Raw genomic sequence first — 23,035 nt, 5'->3', positions numbered from 1 at the left:
AATATCCCCACAGCATGATGCTGCCACCGCCATGCTTCACCTTAGGGATGGTTCCAGGTTTCCTCCAGACGTGACACTTGGCATTCAGGCCAAAGAGGCCAATCTTGTTTTCATCAGACCAGAGAGTCTTGTTGCTCATGGTCTGAGAGTAATTTAGGTGCCTTTTGGCAAACTCCAAGCAGGCTGTCATGTGCCTTTTACTGAGGTGTGTCTTCCGTCTGGTCACTCCATAATCACACCATAAAGGCCTGATTGGTGGAGTGCTGCAGAGACGGTTGTCCTTCTGGAAAGTTCTCCCATCTCCACTGAGGAATTCTGGTGCTCTGTCAGAGTGATCATCTGGTTCTTGGTCACCACCCTGAATAAGGCCCTTCCCTGATTGCTCAGTTTGGCTGGGTGGCCAGCTCTAGGAAGATTCTTGGCGGTTCCAAAGTTCTTCCATTTAAGAATGATGGAGGCCACTGTGTTCTTCGGGACCTTCAATGCTGCTGACATGTTTTGGTACCCTTTCCCCTGTCTCGGAGCTCTATGGACAATTCCTTCAATTGTCATGGCATGGTCGACTGTCGGACCTTATATAGACAGGTGTTTGTGCCTTTCCAAATCATGTCCAATCAAATTGAATTTACGTGGACTCCAATCAAGTTGTAGAAACATCTCAAGGATGATCAATGGAAACAGGATGCACCTGAGCTCAATTTCGAGTCTCATAGCAATACTTATGTAAATAAGGTATTTCTGTTTTTTATTTGTATATTTAAAACAATTTTTGCTTTGTCATTATGGGGTTTTGCATGTAGATTGAGGGAAACAAAATTATTTAATCAATTGTAGAATAAGGCCGTAACGTAACAAAATGTGGAAAAAGTCAAGGGGTCTGAATACTTCCTGATTGCACTGCATGTATTTTATTGGCCCTGCTGCTGTGGACACTTAGGGTAAGGCAACCAATGTAATTTTGTAATTTGGGTGAACTATCCCTTTAACAGTTTGGCCTTTCAATCAATCACTGTGGGTGGGATTGTCAGGGGAGGGGGCAGGGTGTTTTTGAGTCAGAGTTGTTAGGGTTTCAGACCTGTCAATCACTGTGGGTGGGACTTAGCGGAAGGCTGTAGATTAGTAATCAAGTCAGAAAAACTAGTCTAGTCTACTCTTTCAACTGAATTTATTGTGGCAAAATCTAAATCTAGTCTACACTTCAATTGAATGTATTGTGGCAAAACATAAGAAAATGTTTTGTGTTCTTTCAAGTAAACATTGATTCCCTGTTGAGACAAAATATAGAACCACAGGAAATGGTTTTAAAAATGCTAACATTTTCAGGGGGAGGACCCTCAGACCTGTAGGTCTATTCATGGGTTCCTGACTTTGTATCTGGCGGGGGGCCAGATACAAAGTCAGGAACCCATGAATAGACCTACAGGTATGATTCAGTGGAGGCTGCTGTTGCAGGGCGGACGGCTCATAATAATGTATGGAACGGAGTAAATTGAATGTTATCAAACCATGTGTTTGATGTATTTGACACCATTCCATTCATAATGCTCCAGCCATTACCACGAGCCCGTCCTCCCCAATTAAGGTGCCACCAACCCCCTGTGGTATGATTCCTTGTATCCTGATGGCTAATATCCAATTGCTGGAAAATAAACTTTGTGAACTCGAGTATGGCTTCAATTACAGAGGGACATCAGGGAATGCTGTATCTTTGTTTTTACAGGCACATGGCTTACATACAATTCACTCGACTGTGCTTTTAAATTTTGCGTATGGATCGTATGGTGGCTTCTGATTAGAGTATGGTGGAAGGTGTATGCTTCCCCGTCAACATTTACTGGTGTACCGAAGTTGAATATGTCTCGAGCTCCTGTTCACCTGACATGGAGTTTCTGATGCTACAATACCGACCCCACTATATGTCGAGGGATTTCACTTGTGTTATTATCACAGCTGTGTACATACCCCTACAAGCAAACATCAAGGCCGCACTTAGTGAACTGTATAAGCACATTAACCAGCAAGAATTGTCTCACCTGGAAGCAGTCTTTATTGCCGTAGGAGATTTTAACCAAGCAAATTTTAAACAAATGATTCCAAAGTATCACCAACATTTAAACTGCCCCCCGATTGGAAACAACGTGCTGGACCATCCCCCATCCCTTCCCTCTCTTCGGCCAATCAGATAGCGTCTCTCTGTTCCTTCTCCAAGCCTACAAGCAGCAACTCAAGAGGGAGCCATCAGTACAGAGAATAGTGAGGCGCTGGACATGGGCGGTAGACTCGATGCTGCAGGACAGTTTTGAAAATACTGATTGGAATATGCTCAAAGATTCCTCAACCCAGGATTCATCCATCAACATTGAGAAATATACATCGTCAGTCACAGGCTTCATTAGGAAATGTGTTGATGATGATGTAGCCACAATAACAATCTGGACATACCCCAACCAAAAAACCTGGATGAACTGAGAAATCCATACCTTGCTGAGAGCCCGCAGTTCAGAATTCAATGTCAGCAGAACGAACCCCGACAACTCTGTGTCGCGCAACGCGTACAATGCAAGTAGGTAGGAGCTCCACAAATCCACCTGTGTGGTGCACACACACATACAGTATATGCATTCATGCTTCACACAAATTACAACTACTGCTACCAGACTCGATTTGTTCATACTGCACAATTTAAACACTTGCCCTCCAATCCCTCCTTGTGTAAATATTGTACTATATATTGTGCCTTCCTGTATTATACTTATGCTAAAATATATATTCTATTCTACTCAGCCATTTACTTTATGTTCATATTTTTATTTTCTTATTTCTTATTGTTGTTGTGTTGTCGAGAAGGAACCTGCAAGTAAGTATTTCGTTGGACAGTGTATACCATGTGTATCCTGTACATGCGACTAATAAAACTTGAAACATGATTGAGGCATGCTGGTGATCAGGCCTACCACTGTTGTGTCATCAGCAAACTTGATGATTGAGTTGGAAACGTGTCTGGCCACGCAGTCATGGGTGTACAGGAGGGAGCTGAGCACGCACCTTTGTGGGGCCCCCATGGCGAGGATCATCGTGGCGGAGGTGTTGTTGCCTACCTTTATCACCTGGGGTCGGCCAGTCAGGAAGTCCAGGCCCAGTTGCACAGGGCGCGGTTCAGACCAAGGGCCCCGAGCTTAGTGATGAGCTTGAAGGGCACTATGTTGTTGAAGGGGAGTGTTCAATCAATAAATGGTGTTCAATCAAGAAATTGATCATAAAAAGATTGTGAGAGCTGTTTTGTTAGACTTTTGACTTTGCTGAAAAAACGTATATGTTATTGCTTTACGTTCTCTGCTATATCGTGGATCGAGAGTTACCTGTCTAACCGAACACAGAGGATGTTCTTTAACGGAATTCTCTTCAACATAATCCAGGTAGAGTCGGGCACACGTCTACTAATGACCTGCCACTGGCACTGAGTAAAGCCTGTGTGTCTATGTATGCTGATGACTCAACATCATACACGTCCGCTACCACAGCAAGTTAAATCACAACAACACTTAACAAAGAGCTACAGTCAGTTTTAGAATGGGTGGCAAGTAATAAGCTAGTCCTAAGTATTTCTAAAACTAAAACCATTGTATTTAGGACAAATCATTAACTAAACCCTAAACCTCAACTAAATCTTGTAATGGGTAATGTGGAAATTGAGCAAGCTTAGGACTAAACTGCTTGATGTAACCCTGGATTGTAAACTGTCATGGTCAAAACATATTGATGCCACGGTAGCTAAGATCGAGAGAGGTCTGCTTTCTTGACATCGCTATCAACAAAACAAGTCCTACAGGCCCTAGTTTTATTGCACCTGGACTACTGTCCAGTCATATGGTCAATTGCCACAAAGAGGAACATAAGAAAATTACAATTGGCCCAGAACAGAGCAGCACCTCTGGCCCTTAAATGTACACGGAGAGCTAACTTCAATAACATGCATGTCAATCTCTCCTGGCTCAAAATAGAGAAGCGATTGACTGCATCACTGTCTTTTTGAGAGCTATTGACTTGTTGAAAGCACTGATCTGTCTGTTCAAACGGCTAGCACACAGCTCCAACACCCATGCATACCCAACAAGACATGCCACCAGAGGTCTCTTCACAGTCCCCAAGTCCAGAACAGACTCTGGGAAACACACAGTACAACATAGAGACACGACTACATGGAACTCTATTCCACATCAGGTAACTCAAGCAAGCAGTAAAATCAGATTTAAAAATCAGATACAACTACACCGTATGGAACAACAAGGACAGGCACACACGCATACGCAAACATATGCTAAACACACTACACACACATACATTGTAATGTTGAAATATTATGGTATTATATATTTTGTATTGTAAATATGTAGTAGTAGAGTAGTGGTGTAATAATGTGTTGTATGATGTTAAATAAAGCAGTACATGTCAGGTGATGTAATTTCCTTAATCCTGTTTGGACCTTGGCAGGAGCTAATGGGGATCCTTAATAAATACAAATGTAAATCTGTGGTCTTCTATCGTATTTCGGACCAGAATGAGGCTCTTTTCACTTCCTATTGATCCTGCAGTGAGGATTCAACACCTTCGTCGAATGTATTCATAATTTATCTGCAGATAATCGCCAAAAAGAAGTAGTAACCTACCAGTATGCACGTGCCACAAAACAATAATTAGGTGAATTTCAACTCATCGTTACCAGTTACATTACATAGGACGTGTAAATTCACTCACAGGAGATGAGGAAGGAGCATCATGCTCTCCTCCATAAATAGATTTGACTTCAGCCAACCACAGGGCACAAAAAGAACACCGGTACGAAGAGGTGGGACAGACAGCAGACTGACGAGCTGTACAAACCAGCAGTCTCCCTGGCATCGCTCGCTTTGTGACTGACAGGTGCCTGTCCTACCAATAGATCACTGTAAGATGCATATCGTTCATTCTAGCGGGAGAAGGCTGTACGGATTTTTCTGACTAGCGAATTGAGACGTTTAAATTAAAAGAAACCTAGTTCATTTATGAAGTGGAAAAAGTAACCAGCTTACAATGACTCTGTTATTGTGAATTTAGCCGACAGCCGGCACTTATGGAAAACACTGTTTTTTCCCCCTAGTATGGCTGGATAATTGGCTCAGATGAACACAGTAGGGCCACTTGGATCGGTTGTGTTTAGTATAGGCAAAGTGACTGAGCTCCTCTATGAGTGGGCTCCTTTTGATGTCTCTGCAATACACATATTAGTTGGTGTGTCTCTTGCTGGAGTGAGTATGAAAACCGTTAGATTTGCTTGAGTTTCTCGGGTTTCAGAGCACTAGTCTATGGAGAAATCTTGCTTAATTGGTTGTTGCATACAAATTGGGTGTGGAAACATCAGTGCAAAGTTGCTGCTCATGGCATGTTTATCTTCAACAACTCTAAATTACTACTAGCACAAAGATCATCCATTTCTGACAGGATAGGTGGAGAGTTATAGTGTTAAGTGCGTCCCAAATGTCACCATATTCCCTGTGTAGTGCACCACTTTTCTAACGGCCCTGGTCAAAAGTAGTGCACTGTGTAGGGAATAAGGTGCCATTTGGGATACAGACCCAGTATGACCTAGTTAACGAGAATGGGGAAAGGGGAAAGGTAGGAAAGGACCCAGCAGGAGATATCTGAGATCAAACCACCGTATAACAGGCGAGCAGGCGCACATCTCGCGTCATCAGCAAGAAAGCACAGTGCCTAACAGAAAACATCAGGGTGCCTGGGCCATGGTGTGTGTGTGTGTGTGTGTGTGTGTGTGTGTGTGGGTGGGTGTATGAGCGTGTGTGTGTGAAAACCGCAGGGTGCCTGGGCCATGGGGTAAAGGTGTGTGTGTGTGTGTGCAGGTTTACTTGCATCCATATCTGTGTCTTGTGTGTGTCTGCATGTTTTTTCCCCTAAAGTGTTATAGAGTACATGAACCTATAACTACAGAATGTTATTTTCTGGATTCACACCATGTGTATGTCTCGCGTTAAGTCACATATGTCTTTTACGTTTGATGTGCCCTACTTTTGTCAATTCTCTGTACGCTTGTGCCCTGCTTGTGTTATTCACTCTCACATGCAGTGTTCAGTCATGCATGTGTATATAATTTAGTGCCGTGGCGTAAGATTACAACTTGCGCATAAACGATTATTACTACATTGCAATTTCATAACATACCATATCTGAAGCAGAGTGCTACAGCAACCAGGTTTAAATTCTCGGACCGACTCTTTTCTCTGTATATATCAATGATGTCGCTCTTGCTGCTGGTGAATCTTTGATCCACCTCTACGCAGACGACACCATTCTGTATACATCTGGCCCTTTGGACACTGTGTTAACAGACCAAATGAGCTTCAATGCCATACAACACTCCTTTCGTGGCCTCCAACTGCTCTTAAATGCTAGTAAAACAAAATGCATGCTCTTCAACCGATCGCTGCCCGCACCCGCTCGCCCTACTAGCATCACTACTCTGGACGGTTCTGACTTAGAATATGTGGACAACTATAAATACCTAGGTGTCTGGCTAGACTGTAAACTCTCCTTCCAGACTCACGTTAAGTATCTCTAATCAAAAGTTAAATCTAGAATCGGCTTCCTATTTCCTACCGATCCTTGACTTCAGCGATGTCATTTACAAAATAGCGTCCAACACTCTACTCAGCAGATTGGATGCAGTCTATCACAGTGCCATCCGTTTTGTCACCAAAGCCCCATATACTACCCACTACTGCGACCTGTATGCTCTCGTTGGCTGGTCCTTGCTACATTTTTGTCGCCAAACCCACTGGCTCCAGGTCTATAAGTATTTGCTAGGTAAAGCGCCGCCTTATCTCAGCTCACTGGTCACCATAGCAACACCCAACCGTAGCACGCGCTCCAGCAGGTATGTTTCACTGGTCATCCCCTTTGGCCACCTTTCCGTTCTTTGCTGCCAATGACTGGAACTAATTGCAAAAATCACTGAAGTTGGAGACTTATATCTCCCTCACTAACATTAAGCGTCAGCTGTCAGAGCAGCTTACCGATCGCTGCACCTGTACACAGTCCATCTGTAAGTAGTCCATCCAACCAACTACCTACCTCATCCCCATATTTGTTTTTGTTTTTCTGCTCTTTTGCACACCAGTATTTCTACTTGCACATCCTCATCTGCACATATATCACTCCAGTGTAAATTGCTGAATCGTAATTACTTCGCCACTATTGGCCTGTTTATTGCCTTACCTCCTTACTTCATTTTGCACACTGTATACAGATTTTTCTATTGTGTTATTCACTGTACATTTGCTTATCCCATGTGTAACTCTGTGTTGTTGTTTTTGTTGCACTGCTTGCTTTATCTTGGCCAGGTCGCAGTTGTAAATGAGAACTTGTTCTCAACTGGCCTACCTGGTTAAATAAAGGTGAAATAAATAAGTGGACTGGACATGCCGAGAGTTGAGTTTGGATTGGTCTGCCATATAGCATGCTTCTGTCTATTTGAGCTGGTTCTATTTGAGCTGGTCAGTATGTCTAGGGAGTCCTCTCTAACGCTGCTTTCTAAAAAATGTATCGCGTATTGAAACTTCACAAGCCTAATGTCAAGTTAAAGTGTACTGTTAGTTACAGTGTATGCTCTCCACTTTCTGGAGGACTGAGTTTTGAAATCAGTGGAATTTGAGTATGATAGCTAAGGAGATGAGAAAACACCTGTCTCCATCTTCATACTAAGAGCAACCATGGCGTCTGAAGGAGATGTGTCCATTGATGATGTATATGGGTAAGATAGTCTAGCTAGCTACATTTTTTGATTTTGACAAAGTGGTTTCATTTCAAGTTAAAGTGTACTGTTAGCTAGCTAACGTTAGCTGGCTGGCTAGCTAGCTATTGTTCCGTGTGTGATCTTATTATTTGTATCTCAGACCCATTTGCTTGACTAGTTATAGCCTAATGTTAGCTACTGTAGCTAACATTGAACCTGGTTGGTTAGCTACCTACAGATTCATGCAGGGTAGTAACGTCATGAGTTAAGATAGTGCCGGAAGAAATGGCAGCCGTTTTACAGGCGCCTAACCAATTGTGCTATTATTTGTTTTTTTCACGTTATTTGTACATAATGTTATGTACATAAAGAGCTTCTGGATATTCGGACAGAGACCACTCACCTCGTATTAAACAAAGATTTTTTCTTCAACGAGCAGGACGCACAGGATGTACTTCAGACACCCGACAAGGCCGAAATCCCCGTCATAGGCAAAAGAAAGAGACACAGGGCAGGGTGCCTCGTAAGGATCTGCCGACGCCCCTTACCATCAATACTACTTGCCAACTTACAAACATTGGACAATAAATTAGATGAGGTACGATGACGAATATCCTACCAATGGGACATCAAAAACTGTAATATCTTGTGTTTTACCGAATCGTGGCTGAATTATGACATGGAAACATTCAGCTAGCGGGATATACGCTGCACCGACTAGACAGAACAGCACACTCCGGTATGACGAGGGGTCTGTGTATATTTCTAAACAACAGCTGGTGCAAGAAATCTAAGGAAGTCTCTAGATTTTGCTCGCCTGAAGTAGAGTATCTCATGATAAACTGTAGACCACACTATTTGCCACACTATTTCATCTATTTTTTTCGTGGCTGTTTATTTACCACCACAGACGGAGTCTGTTGCTAAGACCGCACTGAGTCAGCTGTATAAGGAAATAAGCAAACAGGAAACCGCTCACCCAAAGGCGGCGCTCCTAGTGGCCGGGGACTTTAATGCAGGGAAACTTAAATCAGTTTTACCTAATTTCTATCAGCATGTTTAAAGCGCAACCAAAAGGAAAACAATTCTAGATCATCTTTACTCCACACACAGAGATGCGTACAAAGCTTTCCCTCGCCCTCCATTCGGCAAATCTGACCATAATTCTATCCTCTTGATTCCTGCTTACAAGCAAAAACTAAAGCAGGAAGCACCAGTGACTCTGTCTATAGCAAAGTGGTCAGATGAAGCAGATGCTAAACTACAGGACTGTTTTGCTAGCACAGACTAGAATATGTTCCAGGATTCTTCCGATGACAATGTGGAGTACACTACATCAGTCACTGGCTTTATCAATAAGTGCATTAATGACGTCGTCCCCACATTGACTGTACGTACATACCCCAACCACAAGCCATGGATTACAGGGAACATTATCACTGAGCTAAAGGGTAGAGCTGCCGCTTTCAAGGTGTGGGACTCTAACCCGGAAGCTTATAAGAAATCATGCTATGCCCTCCGACGAACCATCAAACAGGCAAAGCGCCAATACAGAACCAAGATTGAATCGTACTACACCGCCTCCGACGCTCGTAGGATGTGGCAGGGCCTGCAAACTATTACAGACTACAAAGGGAAGCACAGCCGCGAGCTGCCCAGTGACACGAGCCTACCAGACGAGCTAAATAACTTCTATGCTTGCTTCGAGGCAAGCAACACTGAGGCATCGATGAGAGCATCAGATATTCTGTGTGATCACGCTCTCCATAGCCAATGTAAGTAAGACCTTTAAACAGGTAAACGGCCACAAGGCCGCTGGGCTAGACGGATTGCCAGGACTTGTGCTGACCAACTGGCAGGTGTCTTCACTGACATTTTCAACATGTCCCTGATTGAGTCTGTAATACCAACATGCTTCAAGCAGACCACCATAGACCCTGTGCCCAAGAGCACTAAGGTAACCTGCCTAAATGACTACAGACCTGTAGCACTCATGAACATAGCCATGAAATGCTTTGAAAGGCTGGTAATGGCTCAAATTAACACCATTATCCCAGAAACCCTGGACCCACTCCAATTTGCAAACCGCTCAAACAGATCCATAGATGATGCGATCTGTATTGCCCTTTCCCACCTGGACAAAAGGAACACCTACGTGAGAATGCTACTCATTGACTACAGCACAGCGTTCAACACCATAGTGCCCTCAAAGCTCATCACTAAGATAAGGATCCTGGGACTAAACACCTCCCTCTGCAACTGGATCCTTGACTTCTTGACGGGCCACCCCCAGGTGGTGAAGGTAGGTAGCAACACATCTGTCACGCTGATCCTCAACACTGGAGCCCCTCAGGGTTGCGTGCTCAGTCCCCTCCTGTACTCCTTGTTCACCCGCGACTGCATGGCCAAGCATTGTTACGACACCATCATTAAGTTTGCAGACTACACAACAGTGGTAGACCTGATCACCGACAACAACGAGACAGCCTATAGGGAGGAGGTCAGAGACCTGGCCGTGTGGTGCCAGAATAACAACCTTTCCCTCAACGTATTCAAGACAAAGGAGATGATTGTGGACTACAGGAAAAGGAGGACCGAGCACGCCCCCATTCTCATCGACAGGGCTGTAGTGGAGCGGGTTGAGAGCTTCAAGTTCCTTGGTGTCCACATCACCAACAAACTAGAATGGTTCAAACACACCAAGATAGTCGTGAAGAGGGCATGACAAAACCTATTCCCCCTAAGGAGACTGAAAAGATTTGGCATGGGTCCTCAGATCCTCAAAAGGTTCTACAGCTGCAACATCAAGAACATCCTGATTGGTCGCATCACTGCCTGGTACAGCAACTATACCCTACAGAGGGTAGTGCATACCGCCCAGTACATCACTGGGCTAAGCTGCCTGCCATCCAGTACCTTTACACCAGGTGGTGTCAGAGGAAGGCCCTACAAATTGGCAAAGACCCCAGCCACCCCAGTCATAGACTGTTCTCTCTGCTACCGCATGGCAAGCTGTACCGGAGTGCCAAGTCTAGGACCAAAAGGCTTCTCAACAGCTTTCACCCCCAAGCCATAAGACTCCTGAACAGGTAATCAAATGGCTACCCGGACTATTTGCATTAACATTAATAATAGTTTATTTTAAAATAACCAGAGGAAATGAAATATTCCTCAATATTAAAAAATACACAAGCCGCTAATAAGAATCTTGCAAGCTTATCGAAACGCTTTTCTATACTCGTTCATTGCAGCTGCTGGTTGTAGGGTGAGTGGAAGTAGCAAGAACACACATTTAAGACTTGTAAAAAAGTGTTGAACAAAGTGTTGATAGTGCTGAATAACAACTTAAACATGAATTTACTTGTAAAAACAGCAGCTCTTTGCTGTATTTATTGTCTCTCTCTAGTTATGGTTTTAAACGTTTGGAAATCTCACAGTATCAACTTTGCAGTGTGCTCGATGCTTTGTTTTATGTCTATGGCTCGAGGAAACTGCAGACACAGTGATCTGAACTATCTGATTGCGATAGGCCTATAGGTGCACTTGCTCTCTGGGCCTGCCGGGTATGCAGAGTTCTACCTTCAGACACATGAAATGGTTCAAAATAGGAACACTTTGCCTTCTTGGCACTAGTGCTGCTGAATCATGTGCACCTACCACCAACAGCGCTAAACAAAGGAATAATTATAGGAACGCAAGGCTTTATCGTTTTTTGTTTGTTTTACAGAAATGTTTGGTAAACAACTACAAATGCCTTAGAGATTGAACGGTCGATCGGTTGGTGACCACTGCTCTAGATGATCATTGTTCTCTGAGTTGCATTTCTCCTCCATCTGAACATTGCCTTAGATAGACTTCTCACAAAAAAAAGCTAATTTGGGCTCTGGTAATGGATGAAACTCCTTGAAGACACACAAACACACAGCCCCTGATTGAATTCATGTTTTTGGGCAACAAGCCATGCGATTCCTTTATAATAAAAAAAAATAATTACATAACCCATGTTTTGAGAAGTGAAAGGCACTCTACGAAGCACTCAGCTCTGCAAAAACACCACAGAGCCTCTATTTCCATCTCAGCCTAACTAACTAAGTCTCCCACTCCCACATCTCTATTTCTTCTTTCTTTCCGTCTCTCACTTCCGCGCACACCAATCCCCCATATCTATTTTCCTTTGTCTGCCCCGTGACCGTGGCTGTGAGTGCAGGTTCTAGGGGTGGTGCAGAACTTCAAAGGGAAGACTCTGCTGAACGAGATCCCGCCGGAGGAGAGAGTGGTCAGCACTGTTACTATGATGGGCCAGCCCCGCATCATGGACAACACCATGGAGAAGTACATAGCCTCACAGGTATTGTCAGCTACACTTCACTGCAGTAGGCTAAATACAATATAATGTGCTTTTGCTTGGAACAGTTTCCTAGAGTACCTTGTTTGTCAGCCTCAGTCCATTCTGCTGTGTCCACCATACAGAAAGACACATCAGATACAGTATATCCTTCATTGTATGTATAGAAAGATAAAAATGTCTTCCAGATGTGTAGTATGAAGGTTGAAAATTGACCAAAGAATATGAACATTGACAAAAATATACGTTGAGGTTTGGAATATAATGTATGTATCACTTTGGTTTGAGAGTCTCATCTTCTTAGTTTTATAGTCCAGGTAAAATTTCTATAAGCTCTTACAATGCCTTTGGCAAGAGGTACACAATCCCAGTCCCTGAAAATAGTCTGTCTGCTAATCATCTGTATACAGGTGATTAGCAAGAAGCCACACACATTGTTACATTGGGCTAAATCGCACACTGTGTAAACGGATCATGTAAGAATGAAAACCTGCATGCCTCGTTACCTGTCTATGCAAAGTGTCTTGATAGCAAAGCTGTGCGGGTATAAACATTGTGTGTCAAATTGGGTTAAGTAGACCATTTGCTGTGTATTGATTAAACCACTGTTCAGAACATTGGGAGCAACAGTTACCACATACAGTTTAAGTTGGAAGTTTACATACACTTTAGCCAAATACATTTAAACTCCGTTTTTCACAATTCCTGACATTTAAACCTAGTAAAATTCCCTGTCTTAGGTCAGTTAGGATGACCACTTTATTTAAAAAATGTGAAATGTCAGAATAATAGTAGAGAGAATGATTTATTTCAGCTTTTATTTCTTTCATCACATTCCCAGTGGGTCAGAAGTTTACATACACTCAATTAGTATTTGGTAGCATTGCCTTTAAATTGTTTAACTTGGATCAAACATTTCTGTTAGCCTTGCACAAGCTTCCCACAATAAGCTGTCAGAATTTTGGCCCATTCCTTCTGACAGCTTGTGTAACTGAGTCAGGTTTGTAGGCCTCCTTGCTCACACACGCTTTTTCAGTTCTGCCCACAAATGTTCTATAGGATTGAGGTCAGGGCTTTGTGATGGCCACTCCAATACCTTGACTTTGTTGTCCTTAAGCTATTTTGTCACAACTTTGCAAGTATGCTTGGGGTCATTGTCCATTTGGAAGACCCATTTGCAACCAAGCTTTAACTTCCTGACTGATGTCTTGAGATGTTGCTTCAATATATCCACATAATTTTCAACCCTCATGATGCCATCTATGTTCTGAAGTGCACCAGTCCCTCCTGCAGCAAAGCACCCCCACAACATGATGCTGCCAACCCCGTGCTTCACGGTTGGGATGGTGTTCTTCGGCTTGAAAGCCTCCCCCTTTTTCCTCCAAACATAACGATGGTCATTATGGCCAAACAGTTCTATTTTTGATTCATCAGACCAGAGGACATTTCTCCAAAAAGTACGAGCTTTGTCCCCATGTGCAGTTGCAAACCGTAGTCTGGCTGTTTTTTATGGCTGTTTTGGAGCAGTGGCTTCTTCCTTGCTGAGCGGTCTTTCAGGTTATGTCGATATAGGACTCGTTTTACTGTGGATATAGATACTTTTGCACCTGTTTCCTCCAGCATCTTCACAAGGTCCTTTGCTGTTGTTCTGGGATTGATTTGCACTTTTTGCACCAAAGTACGTTCATCTCTAGGAGACAGACCACGTGTATGACGGCTGCGTTGTCCCATGGTGTTTATACTTGCGTACTATTGTTTGTACAGATGAACATGGTACCCTTCATGCATTTGAAAATTGCTCCCAATGATGAACCAGACCAGGAGGTGATGAACCAGGAGGTCTACAATTCTTTTTCTGAGGTCTTGGTTGATTTTTTTTAGATTTTCCCATGATGTCAAGCAAAGAGGCACTGAGTTTGAAGGTAGGCATTGAAATACATCCACAGGTACACCTCCAATTGACTCAAATGATGTCAATCAGCCTATCAGAAGCTTCTAAATTCATGACATAATTTTCTAGAATTTTCCAAGCTGTTTAAAGGCACAGTCAACCTAGTGCATGTAAACTTTTGACCCACTGGAATTGTGATACAGTGAATTATAAGTGAAATAATCTGTCTGTAAACGATTGTTGAAAAAATTACTTGTGTTATGCACAAAGTATTGGGGAGTGGTTGACAAACTTGTTTTAATAACTCCAACGTAAGTGTATGTAAACTTCCGACTTCAACTGTATGTGTTGACTGAATATAAGCAAAATAATCAAGTTGATGGCACAGTCATATAGCCTCGGCACCTACATAAAGCTGAGTGACTCACTCATTCAAAGCTTTGGATCAAAATAAATAAGTACCAACATTCTTTCTGATAGACTTTAATAAAGAAATGTTTTGGTTATCCTGACCTGGACACCTTGTATTATAATAGTCCAGTAGGGGCTATTAGCAGGACAATAGACTCTTTCCAGTATTTTGATACTTTGTGCAAGGCAATTGATCAGCATTAAAAACTTAGACCGCGTCCCAAGTGGTGACGCAGTCTAAGACACTGCATGGCAGTGCAAGCTGCGTTGCTACAGATGCTGGTTCGATACCCGTTCCGGCCGGGACCGGGAGACCCATGAGGTGACGGTGGGTTTTTGGTTTCATCTCCCTCTAAAAACAGAAAGAAATAATTCTAAATAACAAACTGGCTTTATTTACAAATTAGTAAGATTATCTCCAAAATATTGTTATTTTTTAAACAAAGCGATTATTATTATCATTATTAATTAATTTAGAATGATATAAAAGCCCCTTAGATATTCTCACAGATCAGATTTGCTCTAAAGAAAAATGCACCTTATATATTAATTTAGAATCCTCCAATCATCTAAATGTAATTATTGGCGGAGAGTCACGTCATTGAAAAAAGTATTTTTCAATATACTGTAGTCCTACCGTCGGCGACATGAGTCTCACTAGTGTTGAGTAGTTTGCTGTTAAAAGTGGTGTAGGTCTTGTTTATTTAAAAAGCATATTGAAGTTTGAAGCAATAGGATTTGAAGCAATAGCAATAGTCAACTATTTCAGCAGCGTTGGGGACTGGTCTTGATAAACCAATGAGATTTGTATTTTCACTGAATTTCCATTTGGGTATTGGTTAGACTACAATTAGGGTGTGGAAATGTTATGCTCTTAGTACTGTAGCCTACTCCCGACCGTCACGTAGTAGGGCGCCATATTTTCCCAACGGAAACACTGAGGGTTTCGTTTTTTCATTTTTCTTGGAATAGAAACACTATAATATCAATTAAATTAAGCTACATTTCTTAAAATGAATCCCATATACTATGTTCTTACAAAAAAAAGTTTTTCAATTCTCTAGTACAGCCAATATTGAAGGCTATCAAATGCTTCTCAAAGATATCCTCTGGTGGTCAAGCTAGCACTAAATAGCATTAATGGTAACAATGGCTGACAATTAAATAACATGCCATAGATCTCTGCGGCAGCCTGCAAGGTGTGCTGCAGTATGAAGCACACCTTACAGGAAGAACCACTGGGCTTTGAATGCGCTGAGGGGCTTGTTAGACTGTCTGTTCACACACACACACACACACACGCATGCACACACACAAAATGTAAACACACACACACAAATTGGGCCAAGTAGCATGAGACTAGCACACTGTACAGCTCCTGGGTTGCCTCTATAAGCATAATACAGTAGCATTGCTCCTGAAGATTAATGATGTCGCCTTCGCAGACCCTATAGCGAAGGGAATGCAAGGTCATGCATTACAGGGACATACAGTATGTCACTGGCCCCCTTGGTAATCTTGATGAAGTGCCTTATGGAGACCCAGTGCTCCCCCTATTTGAAATCACAATGAGTCCAGGGGAAGTTACATTGGGCCATTCGTCAACGCAAAGGAGGATGCCCACATCTCATTAGACTGAGGTGTGTGAGGTGAATAAGAACGAGGAGATGCGGAGAGGTGTGTTTGTGTTTGCGTTCATGCATGCATGCGTGAGAGGTAGATGAGCAAAGCGTTAATGGCAAGAATGGTCAAATGTGTAGTAGTTGAGGTTTGAGGGACTATATGTACTTTAGAAATCCAAGAAACGCCCAGTGGAAACCTAAACTGCAGTATGGGCTCACTCATTGCACAGTTTAGTGTAGCAGCAGGGAGACTGTAGCTAAATGCATTTCCACACTAAATGCATTGCTACACACAACATCAACATGGCCATAGGCCATCTTCAAACTCAGTACAGAAGGTGACCCAAATAAATCTGACACATTAGGATGCTTTAGAAAACCCTTTGGATCCAGGCTCACTGCTCGCTTTGACTGCCTGGCTGACTGCTTCAGTATTCATAGATTTTAAGGGAGGTAAATTAAACACGCATACACCATCCCATAATTAATCCAGTAGTTAGTAGTGAAGGATATCATGCCTTGCTAAGTAAGAAAGAATGAAAAATAATATACAATTATTATTTTAAAAGGAATTTTCCCAATTGATACTATTGGTGCATATAGGATACATGAATTTATCTGAAAACAATAACTAAAGCTAAGTTAAGTTATTATAAAAATTAATAATTCATGTTGTGGAACACGTAACCCCATCCATCTACCAACACTGTGTATTTCCAGTAGCTTGTAAGTTTTCAGTGTCAGGCTAGCAGTTCTGTTCTTCTCTCCTGACAGTTACAGTTGAAGTCGGAAGTTTACATACACTTATGTCATTAAATCTCGTTTTTCAACCACTCCACAAATTTCTTGTTAGCAAACTAAGGTTTTGTCAAGTTGGTTAGGACTTCTACTTTGTGCATGACACAAGTAATTTTTCCAACAGTTGTTTACAGACCAAAACAAATTTATTTGTTATTTTATACAGATTTATTTCACTTATAATTCACCGTATCACAATTCCAGTGGGTCAGAAGTTTACATACGCTAAGTTGACTGTGCCTTTAAACAGCTTGCAAAATTCCAGAAAATGATGTGATGTCTTTAGAGGCTTCTGATAGGCTAATTGATATCATTTGAGTCAATTGGAGGTGTACCTGTGGATGTATTTCAATGCCTACCTTCAAACTCAGTGTCTCTTTGCTTGACATCATGGGAAAATCAAAATAAATCAGCCAAGACCTCAGAAAAATAATTGTGCACCTCCACAAGTCCGGTTCATCCTTGGGAGCAATTTCCAAACGCCTGAAGGTACCACGTTCATCTGTACAAACAATAGTACGCAAGTGTAAACACCACGGGACAACGCAGCCATCATACCGCTCAGGAAGGAGACGTGTTCTGTCTCCTAGAGATGAACATACTTTGGTGCGAAAAGTGCAAATCAATTCCAGAACAACAGCAAAGGACCTTACATTTTACATTTACGTCATTTAGCAGACGCTCTTATCCAGAGCGACTTACAGTAGAGTGCATACATTTAATTACATTTTTACATACTGAGACAAGGATATGCCTACCGGCCAAACCCTCCCTAACCCGGACGACTCTATGCTAATTGTGCGTCGCCCCACAGACCTCCCGGTTGCGGCCGGCTGTGACAGAGCCTGGGCGCAAGCCCAGCCTGGGCACGAACCCAGAGACTCTGGTGGCGCAGATGCAGTGCCCTAGACCACTGCGCCACCCGGGAGGCCAGTGAAGATGCTGGAGGAAACAGGTACAAAGGTATCTATATCCATAGTAATACAAGTCCTATATCGATATAACCTGAAAGGCCACTCAGCAAGGAAGAAGCCACTGCTCCAAAACAGCCATAAAAAAAGCCAGACTACGGTTTGCAACTGCACATGGGGACAAAGATCATACTTTTTGGAGAAAAGTCCTTTGGTCTTATGAAACAAAAATAGAACTGTTTGGCCATAAAGACCATCGTTATGTTTGGAGGTAAAAGGGAGAGGCTTGCAAGCCGAAGAACACCATCCAAACCGTGAAGCACGGGGGTGGAAGCATCATGTTGTGGGGGTGCTTTGCTGCAGGAGGGACTGGCGCACTTCACAAAATAGATGGCATCATGAGGCAGGAAAATTATGTGGATATATTGAAGCAACATCTCAAGACATCAGTCAGGAAGTTAAAGCTTGGTTGCAAATGGGTCTTCCAAATGGACAATGACCCCAAGCATACTTGCAAAGTTGTGTCAAAATAGCTTAAGAACAACAAAGTCAAGGTATTGGAGTGGCCATACAAAGCCCTGACCTCAATACCATAGACAATTTGTAGGCAGAACTGAAAAACCGTGTGCGAGCAAGGAGGCCTACAAACCTGACTCAGTTACACCAGCTCTGTCAGGAGGAAGGGGCCAGAATTCACCCAACTTATTGTGGGAAGCTTGTGGAAGGCTACCATAAACGTTTGACCCAAGTTAAACAATTTAAAGGCAATGCTACCAAATACTAATTGAGTGTATGTAAACTTCTGACCCACGGGGAATGTGATGAAAGAAATAAAAGCTGAAAGAAATAATTCTGTCTACTATTATTCTGACATTTCACATTCTCAAAATAAAGTGGTGATCCTAACTGACCTAAGACAGGGAATTTGTGTGGAATTTGTGTGGATTAAATGTCAGGAATTGTGAAAAACTGAGTTTAAATGTATTTGGCTAAGGTGTATGTAAACTTCCGACTTCAGCTGTATATTTTAAGATTATCATGGAATATAATTGAACATTTTCATTTCTCTTAGAATAAAAACCTTAGTGTAACAACAGTTTTAGTAAGTAATACTGACGAGTAGGGTGTTCGCGTGCAGGACAGAGGAATAGCAATTCTTACACTATTGTTCTAAATTCAATCACCTTCTTCATGCTCATCATTCATTTAATTGAAATTACATTTTGAAGTCTTGCATAATTATCAGTTTCTATTTGGTTTATGTCGCCCATTCATTGTCAGTTAGAGACACATTAGCGCCTTGGGATCCAAAAGTGTAATCAGTGCTCTAACTCCCCATTGCGCTGGTCTGGAGTAATGAAGTAGTGACGCAGGTTACCGTACTAAACCACAAATGACATCTATGTCCCACAGCATAATCTGAAAACTTTTAGTTGAGCAACCACTGTAGAGGCAACCCAGGAGCTGTACAGTGTGCTAACCTAATGCTACTTGGCCCACTTTGTGTGTGTGTTTGTGTCTGTGTGTGCGTTTACATTTTGTGTGTGTGCATGCGTGTGTGGACAGACAGCCTTACAAGCCCCTCAGCGCAATCAAAGCAACTGACTCATTAGCTCGAGGTTATGTAAGGGTCGTTATATAATTAAATTACGGAAAGCAAGAGATGTTGGGGACCAAGATGTCACAGGACTGATACTGTATCTTGACTGTGCTATTTTGTGTTTTTTTTCATATCAAGATCGCAAATATCATTTTACCAAGTAATGTCTAATCTGACGTAATCAGTTTACTTCATAAAAATGCTTCAGTACTTAATAGTTACTAATCTTGGGATGTATTGAATGCAGAGAATGTCTTGGATATTAAATATAGTGAATCATTGAATACATTTTTGTTCTGTTTCTTCTTTTGCTTCTTTTTTCCTTTAGAATTCTAATACTTTCGCCGAGGTCACATGACAATGAATGTGTCACATGACACACAGTTGGATGTGGTAGCTGCTCACTGTCATGGTCGGCAGAGGGCAACACAGATCCTGAAGATGATATCTATGTATAACGGGGTTGTGGTCAGTTGCATTTAGTGAATTCTGGAAGTAAACTGAAATTGCAATTCAATAATTGAAAAAAGGCATCTATTTTCAAGACTTCTCAATTAACAACAACAAAAAGTTGTTTTCCATTTTATTTTAAATTCAAATCACTTCAAGAATTGACTTCAATTCAAATTGACCCCAACCTTGATCCATACAGTATGACCCTATTTCCAAATCAAAGATCCTTCAGCTTTACCTTTTTTTTTTGCTCTCCAATCAACATGTTCCCTCCTTCTGTTCTTCACCTGATGAATGGTGTTCATTGTTCATTAATTTCCCCAAAAGTATTCCGTATTTGTATATACTTGAAGTTATTGTATCAAACACGTCTTATATATGTGTATATATATATGTATTGTACAGCATTTTTATTTTATTTCCTTCCATGTCAAAGATCATGAGTCCTTGCCAACACCGTAAACGTGTATAATGTGTTTTCTATCATGGCTGTTTATTACTTTATATGTGCTTGCTTGCAAAAGTGCAATCCAAACTGTATCTTGTCAGAGCCAATATGTTGTGGGTTTACTTCTGTCTAGATTTTACCAACCAGACCTGAGAGAATGAAGAGCCAAAGATCATTGCCATTTTATATAGGCTTTGGTAGTTTTCAGAGAAATCAATGAATGAATTGTGTCCCTCTTACGATTAGCTAGAAATACATGGGCATTTAGGTGTGAAACTATGCGACCGTGTGTGCAGATGTGCATAGAGCCGTAAAAGTGTGTCCGTGTGTGTGTGCTTGATAAACCTTTGAACATCATTTTCTCTTGTGGATTGAAGGATGTTGCTTCGGGCTTGCCAGACAATCAACAACCATAATATGACCACGGTCAGGCAACAGAGCCAGTGCGGAAATAATATGGAAATAAAGAGATGTTTTTAAATTTTTCGGTTTCATTCCTCCTATTTTACTGTGTTGCAAAAGCATGGATCTATACTGTATGTTGATATGTCAGATTAGACAATATGGAGTATTGTTTTAAACTCACAGGCCAGCAATGATATTCATAGTTGATGCACGACTAGACTTCAGTTTCCCAAATGCATTATGGGTAAAGTTGTTTTTATACCACCACAATTTGATGAAAACCCCTGTTGTATGTTAATCTCCATGATGACATTTTAACACTGTTGTACTGTATGTGGCTGTACTGTTTACCGTCTACTGTCTGAATGGTATGTCGTACTGTATGACCCCTAACAGTCTCAGCCCATCATCTGAAAATGAAGGGTTCTACTACTCATATGCAGTTAGAAAAGGTATCTATACATGTACAATGTGATGACATGGTTTTTAATACGTTTAACATCTCTTTGTCTTAGTTTTTCTAGAAAATGTTTGGGGCATTTGAATGATTCTGGAGATGTTCAATATGTAAATATATTCATTATAATATATAATATCAAATGTATAAAATATTAAAGTTGGATTTGTGTATTGTTTTGATCTTATATGTAGTTTCTGAGTGTTAGTTTTTTCGCTTGTACAGATTTCGTTACTTTTATAACTATTTTGTTTTGATATTGTCCCATTATACCAGATCTTTGTTTATTGATCTCATCGCTATGAGTAACATTAACCCAGCAGCAGCTGCAGGACCTCTTACACTGTAGAAAATTGAAGAATAACTCAACTGTGAGAAAGTTGCGGTGTAAATGTATTTGAATAAAATCTAAATAAATAGGTTTGACTCCAGCTTTTCTGTTTTGAAGTTTCATTCCAAAACGTGATACCATATATCCATTTTCAGAAATGTTTTTAAATTGACAGGAATTAACAACACATCTTGTGAAAGAGATAGAGCTCAACTTTTTTTCATCTTAACATGACATGGGCTATTGAAAAGACAGATATCATTTTGTTTGAAAGATATGCAAGGTCATTTTATTTTAGAGAGACAAATAACCATGCTTTGTGGTCAAATGCTATATATCCACTTCAAACAACAAAACTACAATAGAAAAATATCCCGATTGGGTTTTAAACAGTTATATGTAAGAAAGTATCGATACATAAATGAATAAATATTCAAATAATCAATTTCTTTCAACTTTTCTGTGCAAAATAGCCTAAAATCACATAGCCAATGTATTGTATCCAGAGAGTGAACCGTGTATACAATGTGTTTTTTTCTTTTTGGACATTTAAGCAACTTTTGAAAAACATTCTGTGGGTTTTACAGGTTTTATCATTAGGATAAATTAAGGAAGGCTTTTTGAGTTTCATTATACAGCGCCTTCAAAAAGTATTCACACCACTTGACTTTTTCCACATTCTGTTGTGTTACAGCCTGAATTTAAAATGGATTCAATTGAGATTCTTTGTAACTGGCCTACACATAATATCACATAATGTCAAAGTGGAATTATGTTTTTAGACATTTTTACGAATTAATACAACATTTAAAGCTAAAATGTCTCAATAAGTCAATAAGTATTGAACCCATTTGTTATGGCAAGCCTAAATACGTTCAGGAGTAAAAATGTGCTTAACAAGTCACATAATAAGTTGCATGGTAATAAGTGTTTAACATGATTTTTGAATGACTACCTCATCTCTGTACCCCACACATACAATTATCTTAGTCAAGCAATGAATTTCAAACTCAGATATCCAATGCCTCGCAAAGAAGTGCACCTATTGGTAGATGAGTAAAAAAAAAAAAAAAGAGGCATTGAATATCCCTTTGAGCATGGTGAAGTTATTAATTATAGTTTGGATGGTGTATCAATACACCCAGTCACTACAAAGATACAGGCGTCATTCCTAACTCAGTTGCCAGAGAGGAAGGAAACCACTCTGGTATTTTACCATGAAGCCAATGGTGACTTTAACAGTTACACAATTGAAGGGCTGTGATAGAAAACTGAGGATGGATCAACAACATTGTAGTTACTCCACAATACTAACCTAAATGACAGAATGAAAAGAAGGAAGCATGTACAGAATAAACATTTTCCAAAACATGTATCCTGTTTGCAATAAGGCACTAAAGTAAACCTACAAAAAAATTGCCAAATAAATGTACTTTATGTCCTGAATGGAGCAAATCGAACACAACACATCACTATAAGGGCACAGAGCGAGACCCAGATGCAGATGGTTCAAGTCTCTGATATTTATTGGTATCCAAGGGGCAGGCAAGAGAATGGTCATGGACCGGCAAAAAGATCAT

The 23,035-nt window shown here is 41.2% G+C and overlaps 1 protein-coding gene across 1 annotated transcript in view; it reads left to right on the top strand.

Annotated features, from left to right (window-relative positions):
- Nucleotides 1-21,543, top strand: part of LOC129814258 (phospholipid phosphatase-related protein type 5-like) — a 65,157-nt gene extending 43,614 nt beyond the window's left edge. Inside the window, exons 5-6 of the mRNA XM_055867261.1 lie at nucleotides 11,991-12,131; nucleotides 19,690-21,543. Coding sequence (XP_055723236.1) covers nucleotides 11,991-12,131; nucleotides 19,690-19,719 — 171 coding nt within the window. The 3' untranslated portion in view covers nucleotides 19,720-21,543. The remainder of the gene's footprint in view (nucleotides 1-11,990; nucleotides 12,132-19,689) is intronic.
- The last annotated feature ends 1,492 nt before the right edge of the window (nucleotides 21,544-23,035 follow it).

The sequence above is a fragment of the Salvelinus fontinalis genome, chromosome 17 (genome assembly GCF_029448725.1).
Source record: "Salvelinus fontinalis isolate EN_2023a chromosome 17, ASM2944872v1, whole genome shotgun sequence".
NCBI classification, from domain to species: domain Eukaryota; kingdom Metazoa; phylum Chordata; class Actinopteri; order Salmoniformes; family Salmonidae; genus Salvelinus; species Salvelinus fontinalis.
The sequence above is the reverse complement of the archived record's forward strand: the minus strand, read 5'-3'. Positions and strand labels throughout refer to the sequence as shown.